Source organism: Lathamus discolor, chromosome 6, assembly GCF_037157495.1.
Source record: "Lathamus discolor isolate bLatDis1 chromosome 6, bLatDis1.hap1, whole genome shotgun sequence".
NCBI lineage: Eukaryota > Metazoa > Chordata > Aves > Psittaciformes > Psittacidae > Lathamus > Lathamus discolor.
This window is the reverse complement of record NC_088889.1, coordinates 48,562,981-48,585,526: the sequence shown is the minus strand read 5'-3', so window position 1 is coordinate 48,585,526 and position 22,546 is coordinate 48,562,981. Positions and strand designations below refer to the sequence as shown.

Below are 22,546 nucleotides of genomic sequence, written 5' to 3'. Positions count from 1 at the left end.
TTAACAGACACCTCATTATTTTCTTTCCAATTGTCTGCTATTAAGTGAGGATTTGTTCTTTATTTTGATCAGTCATTTTTGTCTTCTAAAGTGTTGCATTACCAAAAACATCCATTATTACAGCATGAATCAGAGAGGCAGTGAAAAAGCAGCAGATTTTAGTTATAAGTTATTATACTTGAAATGTGCCCTGCTTGTTTTAAGAAACTTAAAGGGCATAAGCAGAATATATGGAACATTTCTTAGTTCACAATCTGACTACCTTACATTGTGTAGGATACAGCCATGAAATAACAGATAAAGTGGCACAGAGGAAGAGGATAATTTTATTACAACTAATTTTTCATGGCTAATGTGGTCACAGCTTTTTGTTTGAAACCTTTCCTGATGTGACATTCTCTGAAATAATGTGTGATTAGGACACATTTTTTGTAGTACAAAGTTTCATGGCATAATTAGTTTCTAGCTTTACATACATTCACTAGTAGTAATTAATGAATTTAAGAGTGAGAAGTCTAAAGTAACTTGCTTTGCCTTGATTATGACTAATAAATATGAGTTACCACCAAATCTAAAATACCACACAGATTGTTCTTCCCCAAAATTGATTCTTAAAGATTTGCCAGGGAAAAATATAGTCTTTTAATAATTTTTTCTCTTTTTTTCTTTTCTTTTCTTCTCTTTTTTTTTTTTTTTCCCATAGAAAGCTGCAATATATTAGCAGCTAAATTTCCTTGTATTTCACCTGTGAAAGATCATAAACTCAGGGAGTTCTACTTGACAATAAGCATAAATCAACTTTGTCAGATATATAGCTGGATACGCAAAAGTGTCCAAAAGGGGTAAAAATTATCAAATCATTATCATTACCAAAATTATCTTGCACTCCATCACCATAGTGGATTATGCATTAGAATGATAGTGCTGAGAATGACAACAGGCACAGTGTATGGAAGACAGAAACAGGACATGAATCTAAGAAATTATTCATACAATCTTTACTCGATAGATGTGCAAAGGGGTAAAGGGTTGCTACCTTTTACAACTACTATGCTCACAACTGTACCTTTTTTTGTAATTTTCATGATATGAGGCTTAAACTCATTTCTATGGAACTACTGAAAAGCTGATCTTAATTTATGAGTCGAAGTACTAAACATGAGGTACTGCTGTCTGTATTGCTATGTTGGATTTGACTTGCTTTATTAAACATTCCTTGTGACACTGTGAGAAATGGGTATATATACCCATATATATATGGGTATCATGGCTGACATACTAGATCCTAATCCTTTTTTAATTTTTTTTTTTCTTTAAAGAACAAACAATGCATAAGAAATAACCTGCAGATTTTTTGTATTAATCTGCTAAAAAAATCAAAATTTGCATAGCTGGCATTGAACCAAATACCTGTTTTGTGAGATAAAATAGGGATGCAAAAAGATTAACAGCAAAGAGAGAGGTACATGTGAACCTATATGCTTTTAGGTTACCTTATATCAATTTTCAGTTCAGGAAAAGCCATCAATCACTGGCAGCAGATATTTTTATCCTTTAAATTGAGGATATCTGTTTTATTTGTTACCAAGTTTAATATTCAGGAAACTTAGCTATGCAACTTCAATTTTGGAAAGGGACTTCTTTTAGTTACTGTAAAGCCTAGCATTTTGATTGGCATTCATTAAAATGTAGTATGATATTCTTTTAAACAAGAACCCTGTCAATTAGGTCAGGTTTCTCACACACATTAAAATGAAACCCCAGCCAAAAAAGAAAGAAAACACAAAGGGAGAAAGAGCGAAAGAAAGGAAAAAGATGGGGATGAGAGGACAAACCAATCAGATTTGGTGTTCCCAGCCAGCGGAAGTCTTTAAAAAAAAACCCAGATCACTGAGTGAAATCGTACATCTACTTGGGGAGGGCATCCTTTGACATTGCCTTCTAAGTGATCTCTGAGCTCCTCCAGCTTTTGATGGAGCTACGTGTAAACATCACACAATGAATTGAAAAAGCAACCTGTTCTCTTGGCACTTTTTTCTTTTTTTCTTTGTTTTTATGTTTGGCTTTTTTTATTACTTTTTTTTAAATAAATCATAGCATTACACATTTCTCACTGCCTCTGGAAAGACATCGAAATGCTTTGGACAACACAGACATACAAGCTCATTAAACATGGAATCTGGAAAAAAGATATGTTCGCTTGATTAACATGGCTCTTTTTTCAGTACAGGAAAAAAATGGAAGATCAAAGCACAGATAAATCTAAAGCTACTGAGTCTCTGCCATGTTGTTAATTTGCTTAGTTATTTGCTTATTTATTGGTAAGACTGTGTTCTAGAATTTATTTCCACAAAAAAAAAAAAAAAAACCACAACATTTTAGAGATAAATTTTCATGTTTGGGAACCTCAATTAGGATTTTCCATTTTCTCTAACGATAGTGATAGAAGATTTTGAGTCTATATATGCCTTTTGTGTTGTGAAACTAAATCCTGGGCAAACAGAGACAGAAATAATAATCCTAAATTAAGTATCAGTGGGTGTTTATAAAAATAATAGGTGAACCCCACCACCTAAATTAGCTACATCTCCTGCATATGTATATGTATTTAACCTAGAATTCCATGTGATGACCCATTAAAACGTACAGGTCACAATAATTACATACACAATATTCAAAAACAGCATAGAAACTGTGGCTGTCTTGTATTTATGTCCATGTGAATCCAGTGGTCTTGAATGTCTCCCACTGAAACTGTGCCTCATTCATGTACAGTGCTCTTTTCATCAACACTGTAACTTAAACCTCTTCCAAAAAAACAAGATGAAAAGATAAAGCCTCACAGATAGTGAGGAATGCTGCAGATGCCTCCAGCTGTAACCTGTATAAACAAATAGCAACTGACTTATTTTTCTATGCTGAGATCAATTTAAATGGTGGCATTACTGGAAAGAGGTGAATAATTAATTCTTCCCCTCCCCTTCTCTATGCTCAGTGAATAACATTTTCACACAGAGCAGCTGTAGAGCAGTGTTAGAGAACAGAGAGGATGGCTTGTCCTGACAAAGTCAATACACTCACATACAAAACCAAACCAAAAGCTCAAAACCTAAGAAGGCAGGAAAGGCAGGGAGAGTCAGAAGAACAAAGAAATATTTAGTGCTTGAGAAAGTGCTAAAAGGAAATAAACTGGAAAAAAAGTGAAAAATTGGGTGGCTGAAAAGAGGCAACTGTTGAGATGGAACCTTAACAGGATGGCTTGTATTGCATATAATCAATATCTTGGTATAGGTTATGTCTTGTGTTTTAAACCATTTATTAAGGTCTAACACTGAGCATGGTGGGTACTGATTTAGGTATCTGCCTGTTCTGTTAAGTGCTCTAAACATTTGATTATGTTTATACAAACAAAAAAAGGCAGAAGGGACTAATTAATAGTGAAACAGTGGCTCCATTATTAGCCTCACGTGATTCTCTCACTTCCTTTTTATTTACTCTGACTTTTTCTGATTTAAAGACTATATATATATACATGAAATATTAACTCTCCTGTAATGGTCTTCTGCAGATTTAAATGCAAAATGTGTGAGCACTATAGAAGTTTAATTATGTTTCAAGACGGGAAGCAGTGGTCTGAAGATGAGTAAGTCACTTCTCCATGTAACAGGCAGTTAAGAGACAACAAACAACACAGATCAGAGAAGTGGTTTAATCATGATCACCAAATTACAGGCACTTCAAGGATGTTGTTACTATCCTTTATTTGTGGTGATATTCAAAGCTAATTAACTGGCAGCCTGACTTCAGTTGTTCTATGTGTAGCACAGAAACAAACAAAATGTGACCCAACAGCAATAAGAATACTCAAATAAAAATGATGGGATGGTGAGAAATGGAAAAGCCCCTTCCCTCCCTCCCCTCACCTCCCCCTTCAAAAGGAAAAGTGTAGGCTATAGAAGAAAACTTGCAAAATAAATGTTAGAAACATATTTACTTTGAGGGATCCAACTCTACTAGCAACTCCTTTGCTTTCATCCGGCCGTCTAATTTGCTACAATGGGGGAAGATGGGTAAAAAAGACAGAAGAATAAAGAAAAAGTGAACTTAAAAAAATTTCCACACAATCAGTTAGCAGTACATGCAAGACATCAATTTGACTCTCTGAGACACCTCTAGAGGACAAAGACACAGACTCTAATTTCTGGAATAAATGATGCTTTATCGTGGCATTTTCAACTTGCTTTGTTGATCATTTTTATTTCAATATATTACCAATCTGGCACATACGCTGCATGCTGAATTTACTAACATTTTTGAAAGAATATACATGTTACTTATCTGATTTGGATATGAGGAATAATGAAGTCCTAAAACTCTAACTGAAGAAAAAACACCCTATACCTCCTACAAATCATATGATCACAGTATGCTATAACTGGGAGTATCAGGCCTGGCAAGTATCATGATTGATACCTGACAGAATGCAATACAGATTACTATTGACCCAGGCCTAGAGATTTTAGCCACTGCTATCATTATTCCCAGTTAAAATTATGCTGCCCAACCAGAAAATTTTAATGCCAGACCAACATTAGATTTTGATTTTAAATTTATGACACATATAACCTCTCCCCTGACATCTCCTATCTGATTACTTTTCATTCATAAGTTTTTTTGCTAGATGATACAGAGGATGGAAGAAACAAATGAGGTAGCTGCTCAAAAGGCTTCATATTGTTAGAAGCAGGTAAAATAAAACATTCATTTACAGCAAAAGTTCTTCTCAGAATTGCTGAATCCAGTAAGTAAACTTCTCACTGATAAATTAAACTTCTGTTGTGTCATTTGAAGTAGAGGAAGAAGACAATAGAAATGACTTTAGGGATATCCTTCTAGTTTTGAGTCAAGACTGAACTGGAAATTTTAATTATCTGATGGTTATTTCACAGCTTACGTAAAACAAAGTCCCACACAAGTGAGGTGAACCCTTTCAAACCACATTATCTGTCTTTAAGAAATCTCAGCAAGGAAGCCAAAGACTGAATGAACCATGGAAATTCAACCACACTTTTTATTCTCTGGAGCACGCTAGCAAAAGCACAGGTTAGATTTCCCTGTTTGTTATTACCTGACCCATGCAAAATGGAGAAATTCATATTCAAAACACAGTCAACTGAATGTATTTTTTACTTGCACTCAGTTTTTAAGAAAATAATGCAACTGAGTAAATTACACTGGAAGCATTTCTAGAAATCATTCTGTCCTTCCCTGGTCTTATGGCATTAAAATAGTAAGTTTTGAATTCTCAAGTGAAACACCTACATTACATGTTTTCACGGGACTCCAGGCAAATCTCCAAGCAATTCTAGTATACCGACCAATAAAAACAACTGTCATTCTTAAATAGACTATGGCTCATTTGGAAGACAGATGAAATTAAATTATATGCAGTTTAACCTAGTTGCTTTATTTTTGCTAATTAAAAAACCACACATAAAAATACACCTAGAAGCCAACAACAATAAGAAAGAAGGGTAAAAAGATCCTTATCTGAAAACAACAGGATTTAGGGAGTTAGAGCAAAGATATTTGCTCCAATATTGTACTTGAAATATTACCAGTCCCACAGAATAAGACATAATCAAGTAGAACTCTAAGTTGTGTTACTAATTTGAAGCATTTTTCAAAATTACTATATTCAATTTTGTTTTGAAAAATGATAAGAAAAAACAATTTGTTGACATTCTCACATAATGACATGGAACTAGGACATTAAGAAAACCACTACATACCACAGAAACTTGGGGAACAGTTTTAGGTGACAGCAGTATGTGCATTGCCTTTCAAGGAAAAAGTTTTTCTTCTGCTACTTACCAGTGTGGGTATTGTGGCTGCTCAAATTATCCTGAACATTTAGAATTCAGTCAGAATCAAAATTGGAGATATTATAGATGCATATGACTGACATAATTACTATTTCTTAAAAATACATAGAGGAATATGCACACAATGTGTATGCTGCGAGCAATAAAGTTATAAATGCTTGAAAATATAAATTACAAGGAAATAGCTTAAGGTCATCTCTTGTTTTACATCCATGGCACAGTTTCTATACTTGATAACATGTTTTCTGCAGGAACCTTGCAGAAAGCAACTTGGATGCTTCTCAAGGGATGAGTCAGAGTGACATGTGTATTGCACAAACTATACTACATCTGTTCTGAGAATTAAATAGGGCATTGCCCAGAAGGCAATGGACAGTATGGACAGTAAGAATAAAACAGGCTTTTTTTATTTCTTTTCACAGCAAATGCCACAGAAATACTGTCATATCCTTGTCTCTCTCTAGTCACTAACTCCCTACTAACTCCCCTACTCCTAGAAGTTGACTGATGAACTAGTATTTCAGAAACCAGCATGGATTAGAAACTCCCTGTTTTTCAGAAACTCAGCTAGACACAAGAACGCCATCATAGATGAACACTTGTAGCTAGAAGAGATTACAATAAAGGATGCACATGTAAATATTCTAAATTAAAAATATGTATACTTCTGTCACTTGTTTGATCTAGAAATGAGTCCTTTGATTTTTCTGCTACCCATTTGTGAAAAGACAACAATACTTCCAAGGAAAACATAGGACTAAGGAAAAGAATCTCAACAGTGTAACTGAAAACAAGTATTTTTGCCTCCGGTTTTATGACTTATTTTTTATACCACAACACAAGCTAAATTAGTAGATTGAGAGATGACACAGAAGCAACACTAAGTAGTTACTGGCAAAATGTTCCCTCAATGACCTGAGGGTTTTGAAACATTCTGAAGGACAAGAATGAAGATACTCTGTGTAATGAAGGAAGAAAGATACTGTTTAGGGAACATTGCAGGAAACTCGCAAGGTATGATGCACTGACAGTTAAGAAAAAATGTATTATATTTACATCCCTTTCTTATTCACAAGGGAATAACAGTAGGCATTAATAGCTGAAGATTAGCCACAAGTCCCTATCCTGATATCTGAAGAATAAGCTGGAATTCCAGTAGGAGTAGAATGAGAAGAACCCAGTGGAAAAAACCTTAGGAAGCAGGGAAATCAGAAACAAGCAGTGAGCAAAAGGGAGTGCTTAAATATGCTTAATGAACTTGTCAGAAGATGAGCGAAGACTTAGGTACCAAAGAACAGACAATTAATGTTTCCTAAGCAGAAGTCTTGCATTTTGTTTCGTTATTATTCCTCTACCTTCTAATAGAGCCTGTAAGATGTGTACCGGTATATCTTTAACCATGATTTTATTTCAGAAAAAAACAATTTAAAAAAGCCAACCTAAATACATAAATTAGCAGTTATACTTATCATAAAGAAATAACAGCTCTGAACAACATAACAAGATAATATAACTAATGTAAGATTCTGTCTTTCCAAATTTCTGGCCAATACATGGTTCATAATGACAAAGCCTTTTGATATGACCTAATTACTTAATTCTGAAACCAAATAAACACAACATTAGTAACGGAAACTCTTTGCAGCAGTAGTTTAAAAAGATGTTCAGTTCCTCACTCAATGGCCTGGGCAAGCAATATTTGATCATGTTAATTAAAAGCCAGAGATTATGCTACACAGCGTCCAAATCAAGTTCAGATTATTCGCTGTATATAAGAAAAAGGTAACTGTTCTCCCACTTGACCACTACCGCAGAGATCAGTGATGACCTGTGAGTAAAGAAAACTATTAATATTACTTGCTGAACACTACATCACTTGGCTTGCAAATAAATGTTTTTGCATTTGTCATATATGTTATCCCACATATTCCTGACAACCATGCTGACAAACATTTTCTGTTTTCTTAGACCGAAATTGTCCCTGTTAGTTTTGAGCCACGGCATCTTGTCATTACACCTAATTAAAAGTTCCCTCATGCCCCTAACCTAGTTGCCTCAGGGGATATGCAGTTAAATGATGTTAATATCCTCTACTGAATCCTAAATCATGAAACTTGCTTGCATGATATTTGTCAATGTGAGTGCACATACTGTTAATAAACATTTATGAAGGTTTTCCTTTTAAAGCAGGGTTTTGGATAGGAAACAGTGGCATTCACAAGTTTGTAGCTGCTACGAGAAAAGAACTCCTCCCTCATTTTTCCAGTTTTACCTGCTATTACTTCCTTTCAATTACCATTTTATCTCAAAATGCAGGGAATCATGGCAAGAAAGGAATGATCCATTTCGGAAATCTAGAGCAAAGCTGTGCGTATGATGGTCTACTTTGGTTCACCTCCTTCAGCTGAATTCCATAATACACTTCAAATCTGTCATGTCCAAAGGGCCATCCAATCTGACCAAGGCAAAATATGGGAGAACAGCAACAGGAGAAACCTCTCTCCAGTCTAACGTAGCTTAAAGAAATCTTCTATGAATTAGTGAAAAGGTAGGTGGATGTATAAAAACAACATTAAAATGATCTTAAAGATAAATGCATTGAGAAGACAAATACATCAAAAACTTGCAGAAGAGGAACTAAATATGAATCACAACATATTCCAACAGACTCCACATGAAGGGGCTTTTTTTTTCTTTTATTTTTTAATGGGTACTACTACTCAAACTGTTCCATGTGCAGATGAGGGAATAAACACAGGGCAGGTGGACCTATCAGTGGTAAAAAGTAAAGCAGTTTTCTTGCAGTTTTGGAGATTAGTACATTAGTATCATCACTGAATCATTGCTCTGTTAACACATATAATGGCAGATAATGTAAGATGTCGTTATACGGGAGATTTTGTAATATACTGGTTATTTTACACCCACACATGACAGTCTAGTTCTTTTAGTTTTTATCTATTAACTTCAGTGAAATTTAATGGTCAGAAACTGAATCTAAAAGCTGGTAGGTAAAATGCACTGCCAGGGCAAAACAGACTACAATAAATACAAACATTACATATTACGCCACTATTCTTACTGATTTAATTCCTAAATCTCATTTAAACTGGAGCTCTGGGCATACAAGAGTTGGATACTCGCTTTCACTATGCAGTTAAAATACACAGGCTTTATGTTGCCCAAGACATGAAGAGATTATAAATGATGAGTAACAAAACCAAATGGCTACTCTTGGCAAGAGGCATGCTCAGCCCAATGAGAATGGTATGGAAATCAAAGGGCTCCCACCCACTGCAAAGAATGCTGGCAATCACAAGGCTTAATTAGCCTGCACAGAGCTGTGTGCTATTGAGACCAGACTGCTCCAAGAAGACTAATTAAGTTCAAATACTTTATGCTTCACTTTACTATATAGGGATGCACAAACATAGACAGACCAAATTGTCTATGTCTGAGACCCAGCTTGTCTCAGAGTTTTCAGTCACGCAGCTGAAAAGTTCTGCCACACCAGTCAAGCCCCCCAAACCCTTCTACCCATTGAAGACTACCTTTCTTCCACTTTTTTCTGACCATAGACATTTATTTTTTCATTGCTTCCTCCTGCCTCCAACCTACTTCCTATTCTTCTCCAAGCCACTCTAAGCCCTGCAACTTCATCACTCAAGAACTTCATCACACAAATACTGCTTTTCTCTATATCAGACCTCTACCACTCAACGTTTATGTCAAATTTCTCCTCAATTCAATACCTTCAATCCTCTCAAAGCCCCACTTTGAACATTTTTCCACTGTCTGCTGGCACATTTTGTTCTCCTGCTGTGCCCGTAGCCCCACTGATTCTCTGGCTTTCCCCACAAAGAAAAGCAGAATTTTCTCATTTCCTCATGGTAGAGCTTTTAAAAAAACAAACCCCCATCATGTATATCAAAAATCTGTCTTGGCAAGCAGGGAAGGAATTCATATTTAAGGAAAATATAAAAACATGGGAAGTCCTAGGTGGTGCCTTTCCCAAACTGCCAATTCACTTCTGAATGTTCTGCTCTCTTGATCCGTTGTCCTAAGCTGAACTTAAGTTCTAAAAGCTGCAGCGTATACAGGGCTGTCCATACTTCAGTGGAGGGCAGTGTCCTTTAAACAGTTTAAGATGCTCAGCTAGCTCCTTTCAAAGATACCTTGGTGGTCATGGTGAAAGCTGCTGCATCAACAAAGGCACTTAGAAGTGATCTGATGGTACGACACATAGGTTATAAAGAAAGCCAGTAAGACATGCGCTGTCTTTGGCCACTTTTAGCAACAAAACTGGGGGAGAGATGTTTGTACTGGGACTCAGTGTAACAAGGAAGATCCCAATTTTCTGAAAACAGATGGTCCAGTGGGACTTTAAAGAGGAGAGTCAACCTCTTTTGAGGACAAGTGCATTTGAGGTTTGCCCTCAAATATCTGTAATATCCTGTACTTCATCCTTTTGACTAGGCAGGGCTGTGTTTGAAAAATCTGTATAGAGCTTCTTATCACATGTATTTTCTCACATCTATGCATCCTGCAGAGTTCAACTGTGAAAGAGAAGCGGAAGGGCTGGTAAGGATACTGGGAAAGGGTGTATCCATTAAAGCTATAGGAAATTCATAACTAAACAGTGAGATGATAATCTCAGAAGATGAAGATAAGGTGGAAAGATCCGGGATTCAATTTACTTTGCAGAAGCTTTAAACAATATGACCTTTAAGAAGCTAGATACTAAGAATAACCTGGGAAGCGACAAAGATCAACCTTTGTCCACACTGACCCCACTTTTGAATGAAACCATTGTCCCAGGAGGTTGCCTGGGAATTTAATAAAGCAAAGAAAGCGCTGTGAAGAACCATCATGCCAATACACAGAACTCTTTCCTCAAAGACATTCCTTGCATTTTGAAAAACTATTTTTAAAAGAAAAATAGTAGTCTTAATAAATAAACTGTAATGAGTGGTGCAAATTTGAAAGAGAGATTGCCAACAGCTTGTTTGAAATTTCACCAAACTTGTTACTGTTTCTTATGGGATGATTTCTGTAAGTCTACTGTAGGTCATTCAAGTGGGAGGCCCAGTTTCCGACACAGTTACTGGAGAGAATTATGCTCCAATTGTAAGCACTTTGAATTTCTCACCTTAAGGATCCCTAATTTGTCACAGACTTTTCCCATCAATACATTCCTGCAGTCACCACTGTTGTTCATTTAAATAAAAAACTCTTTACTGAAATATATGCAGGTTGCAGTAAATGTAAGTATCGATAAATGCCTACAGAAATTCTTGTCCAAGAATATGCAGTGCTACTGAGAAAGTAATCAGAAATAGATAACCACTTCCTTTCAAAAACAAATATACCGTTGAAGCATAACTGAAGAAATCAAATTCTACCCTATTCATAAATGTTCCTTTTAAAGAGACAATATGTATTTTGCCTTTTAAAATGGAACTAAATTGGTCAGAAAAATAGAGGCAATTAATTTCAGACATTTAAGAAAAATTTTGAGTGTAATAAACATGGGGACTCATTTGGATTGTTGTCATCGCTATTAATCATTTGAACATATTGTAACACATAATCTTGAGGCATCTGTGAATGGCATAATATCTTCATGGTCACACAATTTTGAACTCACATTGTAATGTGTCATCAGAATTCTGTCATGATTTGTGCTGCAACAGCTGAATATTTTTACAAGGCAGAAATGCAGAAAAAATTAAATACTATTTTCTTACACAATCTCTTTTAGGAACAAGCAAAACTAGTTAAATAGATTGCTGTTGCTCAAAATGGGACAACTCCCTGGAGCATTATAGTGCCTCCTCCCTGCTCTTGTTGCAGGCAGAATATTGAAACAGAGAGGACAACCTATGATCAATATTTTGTTAAACAAAAAGTGGCACAACTAAATAAGAATTTTCTCAAACACAGGCAATGCACTTGGCACATACTAAGTTCTCATTGCAGATACAGAATGCAGAGTTGGATAAGCATTGACCTTTTCCATGAATTACAAAATTAAGGGCTTCTAACATACGCTGTGAGAAAGGAGGTAGGTAGAGGTGTAAGCAGATGAAGTTGAATTTAACAGCATGAACTGTATTATCAAATTTAGAATGGCTGTCTATTGTGACAACTGTTCTTTTGATTCTGAAATCAATTACCTTTTCCATCACCTTTGCTTTCTCATTTCCTAGTACTATTTGTTCAACGCTTAGTGACTGTTAGAATTTAACAGGACCATTTAATGGAATGGACTTGGTATGTTAGGTATTACAATAATGTTTTCCAACCTTTCTAGATAGATTTGCTACAGCGCTTACCTCATCTCATTGCTTAATGACTATTGCTCATTTGAGGTACTTTAAGCTGTCATTTATTGCACTCAGAATAGATAAGAGTGGAACCACAACAAAAGAGCAAGTAAAGCAGCACTGACATAGTGCACACATATTTCTCTGCCATGGATGCACAGTACATAGGCTTAGCTGTGATAAAAGATTATGCATAGACACACACATACACACAGACGTTTTTATTTTTTATTTAAATCATCGTGAGGAATAGAGAGGCACAGAATGAGGATTATACACACCAACAGGTAAAAACATTAGACCACATTCTAAGTAGTATCAATGTTCTTGTCTATCCAGCCAGGAAATAATGCATGGGAACTTGGCAGAAGAATGCTGAGAAGAAAGCCTTTTGTACCTTTTTCCAAAACTGTATGGGGTAATAATTGCTAAAAATAGCTATAGTTCAAAAAAGTGGATAATCAATATGATGTAAGAATCTACTTAATGAATGAAACTCTCCAAATCTGATGACAATTGCTCAGCCTAAGTCCTAAAAGACAATGTCCTGTCTTTTCTGTTTTGGAAAGACAAACAGATGAATGACTGTATTCACATTTAAACACATTGTTCTGCTGATCTATTAATGCAAGGGTAACATGATTTTGAGATCTAGATTTTGTAAAACAGAAAGCCTATCTGCTTGGGCAAAAAAAAGATACCAGAAATAAGACCTTGTTATAAAAGAGTTATTACGAAAAAAACTCAAAATTGAGATAAGTTCTACATCTCCCATGTCCTGTAGAAGGTTATCTTGTAAGAGCCATGCAAAACAAGGAGACAACACAAACATACTCTAGAGTAAATGGCCTGGAGCCTTGCAATCAGGCTCAATCGATTTTTTAGACTAACTACTAACTTCTTGGATAGTTGGGGTTTTTTTTATACATCAGACCAAGAATGACTTCACATTTTTATACTATAATGAAATAGCCTAATTGCTTGAATAACATAAAGATAGATTTGCTCTCAAATGAGAAGATTTTTTAGTATGGATACTAAAAATTAGTAAATCCAAAGTGAACATGTACTAAATTCAGTTAAGACTGGTTTTGAAAAATATACTTTCTGTATCGGCAACAGCTTTACCTACCGAAGGAGACAAATGACCATCTTTCATGAGCCTTTTTGCAGAAGTATCATTCTAACCTAAAACACTTTGACACAGACAGCAAAAATAATCTCTTGAAATACTCTGTTGTTTTTTTTTTTAATGGAGAAGAACAAAAAACTATGCCAAGATTGCTACTAGGTCTGGACTGAGAGCATGGAAGACATGAAGCTTAAAGATACTATTTTGTCTAAGCTAGGAACTGTGAAGTACAAAATAGAGTGAAAGCAATTTAAAACAAAAAGATCTCTTAAACATACAAACATAATAAGAAAAAGTAGAAGTGTTATCATATGAGGTTGCAAAGATATCAGTGGTAAGCTCGGTAATGAAAAATAATACCTTGCCTGAATTTTGATTTGGGATGGTAATACACAATATGGGAACAAAGGCATAGTAATCAATGAGAATTAGTATAAAACTCTTTCAGTTTCAATGAAGCAACTGCTCTTATAAAGAGATGAAATGCAGTATAGAAGTAAAAATAGAATTGTTGGGAAGTCAATGAAGTTGCCAGTTGGAAGGTAACTGCTGAAATAGGAACGGATGGAAGAGAAGTTATGAATATACTTTGCAAATGAGTGATGTAGAAACTGACCTTATCTACTATTTTCAATAATGATTTTTACACAAAAGTTAGGAGTGGTCTCAGATAAATACGGGAGGCATCATCATTAGAGAATATTAAAGTAATCTCATCAGCGGGTATTCAATAACATTGAAGATCGCTGTAAAAGAAATAGAGTGCAATTTTACACAAAATTCTGAACTAAGAAGCATCTTCGCTACATGGGCAAGGACTTAACAGCTGGAAAAAAGACAGGTTATAAATCCATTGTACAAGCACCAGTAAAATCTCACATAAACAGATTTGATCACTCCAAAGAAGGTAAAATCTGTAAGAAATGAAGAAAAAGATTTTTGAAGGAGGTTGGTTTTGGTGTTATTTTTTTGTTTAAAGGATGAAAATGAAGACGTTTGACTTAGTTAATTCACGAAAATGAAATCTGAAAGTTTCTATGCATCTCCTTTATAAGTCTATCTGAGGAGGGAATACATGACCAAGAAAAGATTGGTCTATTTAAGTTAAAGGGCCAACAGTGGCACAGGGGCAACTCGGTTAGTTTGCACTGAGCTTGCATTACATATTACAACACTGAATTGTACTGGGTATTGCCCAAAATAGGAGGTGAGATTCATAGAACCAAGAGGTGCCATTTAACTTTTCAAAAGTGAAATTGGACATTAGGGACTACTAGTACACTCGCCAAAGAACATACAAATTGAAGGCAATTCCATATTTACATCATCCATGGGAAAAGCAATGTCTGTGCTTTAGATTCTTGCTTCTTTCTCACATATTGCATCAGGTAGATGGAACCAGTGAACTTTTACTGCAGATGATACATTCATTAACTACAGGAACATGCATGCCCTGAAAGAGCTTTCCTGGTCTAAATCTATGTATTGGCTCCTGTGAACGCATAACTGCTGCTGCTATAGTACCACCACTTTTTACAGCACTCTGGGTTGCATGTGCACATGAAATGGAATATTGTTACTATATTGCAAATCTGTAGAAGCATGATACGACATCAGGATGTAACCTGCAAGTAGCTTGTTTTGATAGTAAGTTAATACAGACTTCTGCATAAGAAAACTCATTGAATAACTAACAGATATACTAAAAGTGTTAGAAAAAAAATGGAAATGCATGAATGTGGAAGCACCAGACAGCATAGCAGAAGGGATGTAAGGTAAATATGTTGATGGCATACAGATTAGTAGTTCATTTAGTCCACAGCACTTCATGCAACACTTCATCGGAGATACCCAATCAGTAAACTAGGCAACCTAAAACAATGTAGAGACCAAGACAATGAGCTGAGCCACAGAGAGATGATGTTGGAACAGTAAAAAGCAGGTTTAGGTAAGGAGAACATGGGACAGCTAGTGAATACTAAATATTCAAGAGGTGGAAAGTGATGGAGAGACAAATATCCCCTTAAATGTCAACCTCTAAAGAGCATAAAGGGCATGTCCAACACTGACTTAATGGATATCAGCGTAGGAAGACATCTAGAAAAGTGGTGGAGGACAGCTCGTGCCCCACATCCTACACATCAATTCAAACAATCCTGATCAGACCACAGATATAAAAATGTGACTGAGATCCATTTTGTTTTAAAATAACACCACCTACCTCTCCTATAATATCTGTCATTGATCTTTGTTACACCCTCACTTAATTATTTACTGTGACAAGAAAGAAACAACTAGAAAAGGATCACTGTCTATCCTTGCGAGTATGTTTTTGAAATTTCTGCTCTTTTTATAAAAAAAAAAAGAACACAGCAGCAAGCAACGTGTATTATATATTATACCAATAGTCAGTGGAAGAACAGAATAAGCCTGGCCATACCTGAATTGTTGATTAAGATCAGGTTAATGTTTGAATGGCTGAAATTACAGATTATCAGGGACTGCGATGCCAAAAAAGAGCAGTGGAAAAACAAAGTTCTACAAACAGAACACATAGCTGTTTGAAGATTCAGCACATACATGCATAGTTTTAAAACCATATTTTGTAAAGAAACAAAAATAAATCACTTAGCACAGGTAATAAGAACTAATATGCCCAAGGAAAAGATGATGAATGGAGATGGAAGGTCAATTTTGCTCCAAGGGACTAATTCCAGAAAGACCTCATTAGACTAGACATGATTACCAGGCACCAACAAACTCACCAAGCATTGGTGACAAGACCAGAACTAGATATACTGGAAACTGAAATAGTAACTATTTCTGTGGAGGTGCATTCAAAGAAATTTCTAGATGAAAAATCTGGATGAAAGACACTGCTGCCTTTCAAAACCCAAACGAACAAACAAACAAACAAACAAACAAACTCCAAGTCTCTCATCTTGCGATACATCAGAATTCAAACCACAGATTTATCTTGAACAGGAACTGAAAAGGTGTGGGTAATGAAACTAATGTATGAAGAAGATGCACATCCTGTCCTTTTCTTAGACGTAATGACAAAACGAAGTTATCAGAATTAAACAAAACCACAACACTTGACTTTTGAAGAAAGCACAGTAACAGCAAAACTGTTGCTCCCAAAGCTAATTGGAAAAAAAAAAAAAAAATCAAGGAGGAACTAACTGACAAGCTGATGCAGCATATGCATACATAGATCAGAACTCGTGCAATGCATGTGTCAGCCAGGATGTCTGTACTGAAAGATCACTCTCTTCTGGATCGATACACCTGCAGAACAGTTACAATTTAAAAATATATACATTTTCAGGTAGAGACTAAGAAGCTTGTTTCTGACATGTTTGAAAGCTTCATTGGACTCACAAAAAGAATGGAATTCCATAGCTTAACAAAATACAAATTGGTTAGTAAGACAGAGAAATGTACAGGAATTTTGCATATTAGAACTTCATGATTCAGTATATAAGAGGTCTGAAAATAGCTCATTCTATAAATTTGAGAATTGTTCTGGACGCTCTGGATTGGTAGCCAGCTCCCAATTACTCTAACATCCTTCTTCAGCCCTGCTCTTAATAGTTCTTGGGCATGAGAAAAGGAAAGGAACTGGATTTTGGCACTGCTATGTATTTAATACAGACTCCATTTACCAATGAATATGGTCCTAATGAAAAACAGATATTCAATAAATAAAACTAAGTCAGATAAGCACCTCCACTGAAATTCTATGTTCACCTTGAACTTGATAACTCAAGTCTTTACCCAGTCTCTCCAGAGATTTGTTACTAAGCCTATTTTGATACTAACAAAAAACCCTATCCCAGGCATATCAACTTGCTTCTTTCTTAGTACAATGTCTCACTTTTGAAGCTGTGACATCTAGTGCTTCCAGCTAAGAACAATCGGGATTTTTAACCAAAATGTAAACTAAAAATAAGACTTAGTAGGAACACAATCATCCATATGTTTTGCCAGGACAGTACACTTTAAACAATGAGGGAAAAGGCAATAATTATATAGAAAATATTCTAGTATCTTAATTATTAATTGATTTGAAAGGCACTGCTGCACTGTACTGAGGAGAACATGGGAGGATTCAGTAGGTTAACATGTGTTAGTAAGCAGGATTCTTCATCTTAAGGCAACACTGGCTACTTTCTACTCCAATATACATTCTCTCAGCATTGTTTTTCACTAAATATATTTTTTTATGGAATATATTCCAGGAATATATTCCTGGAATTTGCACTGAAAAAAAACTTAAGATGGAATAAATCCCAGAAATAATCACAATATTGGAATTTTTAGCAGTTTAACAGCTTCCAGGTTAGGAAGGCTAAGGCCCAGTTAGAATTAAACATAGCCAGGGATGTTAAGGATAACAGGAAGGGATTCTACAGGTAAGTAGCAAACAAAAAACAGACTGGGGACAACATAGGCCCCCTGAGGAAGCTATCAGGAGAACTGGCTACACAGGATTTGGAGAAGGCTGAGGTTCTGAATGACTTCTTTGCCTCGGTCTTCACTGGCAAAGGCTCTGACTGCACCACCCAGGTCTTAGAAGGCAGACGCAGGGACTGTGAGAATGAAGACCTTGGGCCCACTGTAGGAGAGGATCTGGTTCGAGACCATCTTAAAAATCTGAACGCACACAAGTCCGTGGGACCTGATGGAACCCATCCGTGGGTCCTGAAGGAGCTGGCGAATGAAGTTGCTAAGCCACTGGCCATCATATTTGAAAAATCATGGCAGTCAGGTGAAGTTCCCGACGACTGGAAAAAGGGAAATATAACCCCCATTTTCAAGAAGGGGAAAATGGAAGACCCGGGGAGTTACAGACCAGTCAGTCTCACCTCTGTGCCTGGCAAAATCTTGGAGCACATTCTCCTGGAAGGCATGCTAAGGCACACGAAAAACAACAAGGTGCTTGGTGACAGCCAGCATGGCTTCACTAAGGGGAAATCCTGCCTGACCGATTTGGTGGCCTTCTATGATGGGGCTATGGAACTGATGGACAAGGGTAAAGCAGTTGATGTCATCTACCTGGACTTGTGCAAAGCGTTTGACGCTGTCCCACATGACATCCTTGTCTCTAAATTGGAGAGACATCAATTTGATGGATGGACCACTCGGTGGATAAAGAACTGGCTGGATGGCCGCATGCAAAGAGTTGAATGGCTCGATGTCAGGCTGGAGACCAGTAATGAGTGGTGTCCCTCAGGGGTCGGTGTTGGGACCGGTCTTGTTTGACATCTTCATTGCTGAAATGGACAGTGGGATTGAGTGCGCCCTCAGGAAGTTTGCCGATGACACCAAGCTGTGTGGTCCGGTTGATATGCTGGAGGGAAGGGATGCCATCCAGAGGGACCTTGACATACTTGTGAGGTGGGCTGATGCCAACCTTATGAAGTTCAACCATGACAAGTGCAAGGTCCTACACCTGGGTTGGAGCAATCCCAGGCACAGCTACAGACTGGGCAAAGAAGAGATTCAGAGCGGCCCTGCAGAGAAGGACTTGGGGGTGCTGGTCGATGAGGAAATGAACATGGGCCAGCAGTGTGTGCTAGCAGCCCAGAAAGCCAACCGTATCCTGGGCTGCATCAAAAGGAGCGTGACAAGCAGGGTGAAAGAGGTGATCCTGCCCCTCTACTCTGCTCTTGTGAGACCTCACCTGGAGTATTGTGTGCAGTTCTGGTGTCCTCAACATAAAAAGGACATGGAACTGTTGGAACAAGTCCAGAGGAGGGCCACGAGGATGATCAGGGGACTGGAGCACCTCCTGTATGAAGACAGGCTGAGGAAGTTGGGGCTGTTCAGCCTGGAGAAGAGAAGGCTGCGTGGAGACCTCATAGCAGCCTTCCAGTACCTGAAGGGGGCCTATAGGGATGCTGGGGAGGGACTCTTCGTCAGGGACTGTAGTGACAGGACAAGGGGTAACGGGTTAAAACTTAAACAGGGGGAGTTTAGATTGGATATAAGGAGGAAATTCTTTCCTGTTAGGGTGGTGAGACACTGGAATCAGTTGCCCAGGGAGGTTGTGAGTGCTCCATCCCCGGCGGTGTTCAAGGCCAGGTTGGATGAAGCCTTGTGTGGGATGGTTTAGTGTGAGGTGTCCCTGCCCATGGCAGGGGGGTTGGAACCAGATGATCTTGAGGTCCTTTCCAACCCTAACTATTCTATGATTCTATGATTCTATATCTAATTAAGCTTCTATCTAGAAAGAGCTTCCTGTTTTACAAGAAAAAGCAAGAAACCCTTGCAGTGCTCGGAGTGTGATTTCACCTAGCTAGATCATCCTAACAATTGAGAACATCCTTTATACTTTTCCATGATTCTCAAACATATCACAGCTATACAGCTGTGCCAAGGCACTTACAGTGCTAAAGCACTCAAGCAATTTCCTAGGTAGAAAAAAACACAACATATACAAACTTCATAAAAAGCAAACCTTTACTTGGGAATTGAGTGTATGCATACAAACTTTAAAATACATTCATATACTTGCCATATGGTTTTCACCTTGATGCCCACCTTAGCAGAAATACTAGGAATCAAGATAACAAATACAAAATTTAACATGCTCAATGTACACAAAATACCTACCCTATGGATAAAACTACAGCTTGCCGTATCATGTCCTGAGCAGCACCTTACTATTAATGAAGAATTTCTGGAAAGCAACCTGACCTTTCTTCTGTTGAAAAATCCTGAATATTTATACTGAAGAATTTGTAACAATAACTGATACAAAAGCATATTCCCAACTGTACCTGCTCATCTCTTAATGATATTACTTCACAGAGTAGCTGTATACTAAAAGTCACAACACTAGACTGAAGACATAAATCATAATTAGGGCTAGTATTAATTTGTAACTTATTTGACTATGTGAAAAACTGGCACCAATGTGCACATTCAACATTAAAGCTACAGTTTATGACAGAAGGTGTTCAGAGCATCATTTTTCATGGATAGCAAGCATAAGAGATGATTGAGATAAAATATTTTTTGCCACAGAAATAATTCACATCAGCTTCTTTTCTAAAAAAGTTGAATACATCTTCCTAAGCCTTTTCATTTCAAAATTCCTCTGCAACTGAAATGTTTACAAAAAATTACGTATAACATACTTTTGACATTAGGAATATTAGGTCTTTGGGGGAATATCAACTTACAAATTTTAAGATAACAGTTCTTAACAGGAGACAGCTATAAAAAGTTACAGAAAGTGATCAACTAGCTGAATATACTATGCTATAAAGAAGGTGTGGATGAATCACAGAATCACAGAATCACAGAATCCCAAGGGCTGGAAGGGACCTCAAAAGATCATCTAGTCCAACCCCCCTGCAAGAGCAGGGTAACCTACAGTACATCACACAGGAACTTGTCCAGGCGGGCCTTGAATATCTCCAGTGTAGGAGACTCCACAACCCCCCTGGGCAACCTGTTCCAGTGCTCTGTCACTCTTACAGTAAAGAAGTTCTTCCTGATGTTAACGTGGAACTTCCTATGCTCCAGTTTACACCCATTGCCCCTTGTCCTATCACTGGATATCACTGAAAAAAGCCTAGCTCCATCATCCTGACACCTACCAAAAACTCCTGAAAAGTAGCCTTGCTTGCTGATTTTAGCTGTAAGATTGAGCCTACATACCTTTCTTACGTAGGAATTAAACGCTATCTATCACAGCTACAAACAGGTAAGGATGTAACTTGCCACCACTGAGGTGTTTGTCTGATTCAGCGTAACTAAAGTATGGATAGTCAGGGAAAGGACAGATAACCAGTAAGTAGAGAGAGCCTTTTTCTTAAGCAGAATATAAGAACTGTTGGGAATGAAGCAGCAAGATGGAAAAAGAAAAAAACACTCTCATCTTAAAAGTACTGTACCAAGTTCCTTAGGATCCCTCATGATTATAGATAATATTGAAAGAAACTCTGCACACTGAAGTGGAAGAACTGACCATCAATGAGATTGATATCTTGCAAAGTGAAATACTTTGAACACCTCCTGTCACTGAAAGGTACTCCTGGTGATAATTTAAAACCTGCCTTTGGTCTTCTATCTCTGCTTCATTTGACTCTGACACACAGCATTGCCAAAAATTAAATATTGATTATGTCATTTATGTATGGGAGAAGTGAAGACTTCAGTCTGAAAACCGTAATTTTCTTTTATACTAATATCATCTCATTAAGAGTAGAACAAAATTAGAAGTTTGAAGGAATGACTCAGTCATTTGCTCTGGATATATTCTTTTAAGTTACCTGAAGTCATAGATCTGAAATTTTACACTGTAAGTTTAAAAGAAGTCCCAAGAGTTAACATTAATGCAACCATTAAAAAAAAATCTCCATATTTCTAAAAGGTATTTTGTATTAGATATTGTATTACTTTTGTATCTGAAAAGAACATTGCATTTAACTTAAGGAAAATGCTGACCACAAACATATACAAAAATATAGTAAGATCTTAGAATCTGAGCAGCTACTGCACTTGACAAGAAAAACTTGCAAGCCACACTGTGTCATTCTAAACTTTTGTCATGTGAGTATTCACAAATTCATCTAACCTTGTTGAGAAAGCACTAGAACTTTCAAAATACCAAAACTATACTGTAGAAGATAAAAATATCTGTCACAATTACTATCAACTTTATGGTTGAATGACTGAAAAAGGGAAGACTGTTAGTGCGGTTTTCCCCTGAGTAAAACTTACTGTTTTACAGACTGCCTCTGTATGTGAATCCATCTGCTATAAATATGGTTTAAATGACCTTTGAGCCACAGTGGATTTTGCTTGAAACTCAAACACCATTTAGAGAATCAGGAAGGTGTTCTACATAGATTTACTAAAAGCTAACAAAAGTAAGTTTGCTTAGTTTTGGGGATGTACCTAATGACAGACAGAGTAGTCCCAACGGAAATTTTTCTTGAGTTGACCTCCGAAGAGGCTATGGTGAAAAAAATAACTACTTCTTTTATCAGGAAATTAAACTTTTGAGGACCGATTGAAATATACAGGTTCAAACTCAATATTCATCATTTACTGTTTTGTTAGAAACAGAGATTTTCAGAAAACATGGAAGATACAAGTAGAGCAAATTAAAATTAAATGTTTTGCTTACATGATCTGTGTGTATATATATCTATGCAACAGTACCTTTTCCAAAATGTAATTAT

General features: G+C 36.8%; 1 protein-coding gene across 16 annotated transcripts in view; it reads right to left on the bottom strand.

Moving 5' to 3' along the window:
* Window positions 1-22,546, bottom strand: part of GPHN (gephyrin) — a 293,631-nt gene that overhangs the window by 73,135 nt on the left and 197,950 nt on the right. For 14 of the 16 annotated variants that reach the window (XR_010614153.1, XM_065686703.1, XM_065686689.1 and 11 more), the window contains one exon: window positions 3,995-4,051. The exons of the other annotated variants lie outside the window; for them this stretch is intronic. Coding sequence is in view for 13 of the 14 variants with exons in the window: in XM_065686703.1 (XP_065542775.1) it covers window positions 3,995-4,051 (57 nt within the window). In the remaining variant the exon portion in view is untranslated. The remainder of the gene's footprint in view (window positions 1-3,994; window positions 4,052-22,546) is intronic. 16 annotated transcript variants of the gene reach the window in all.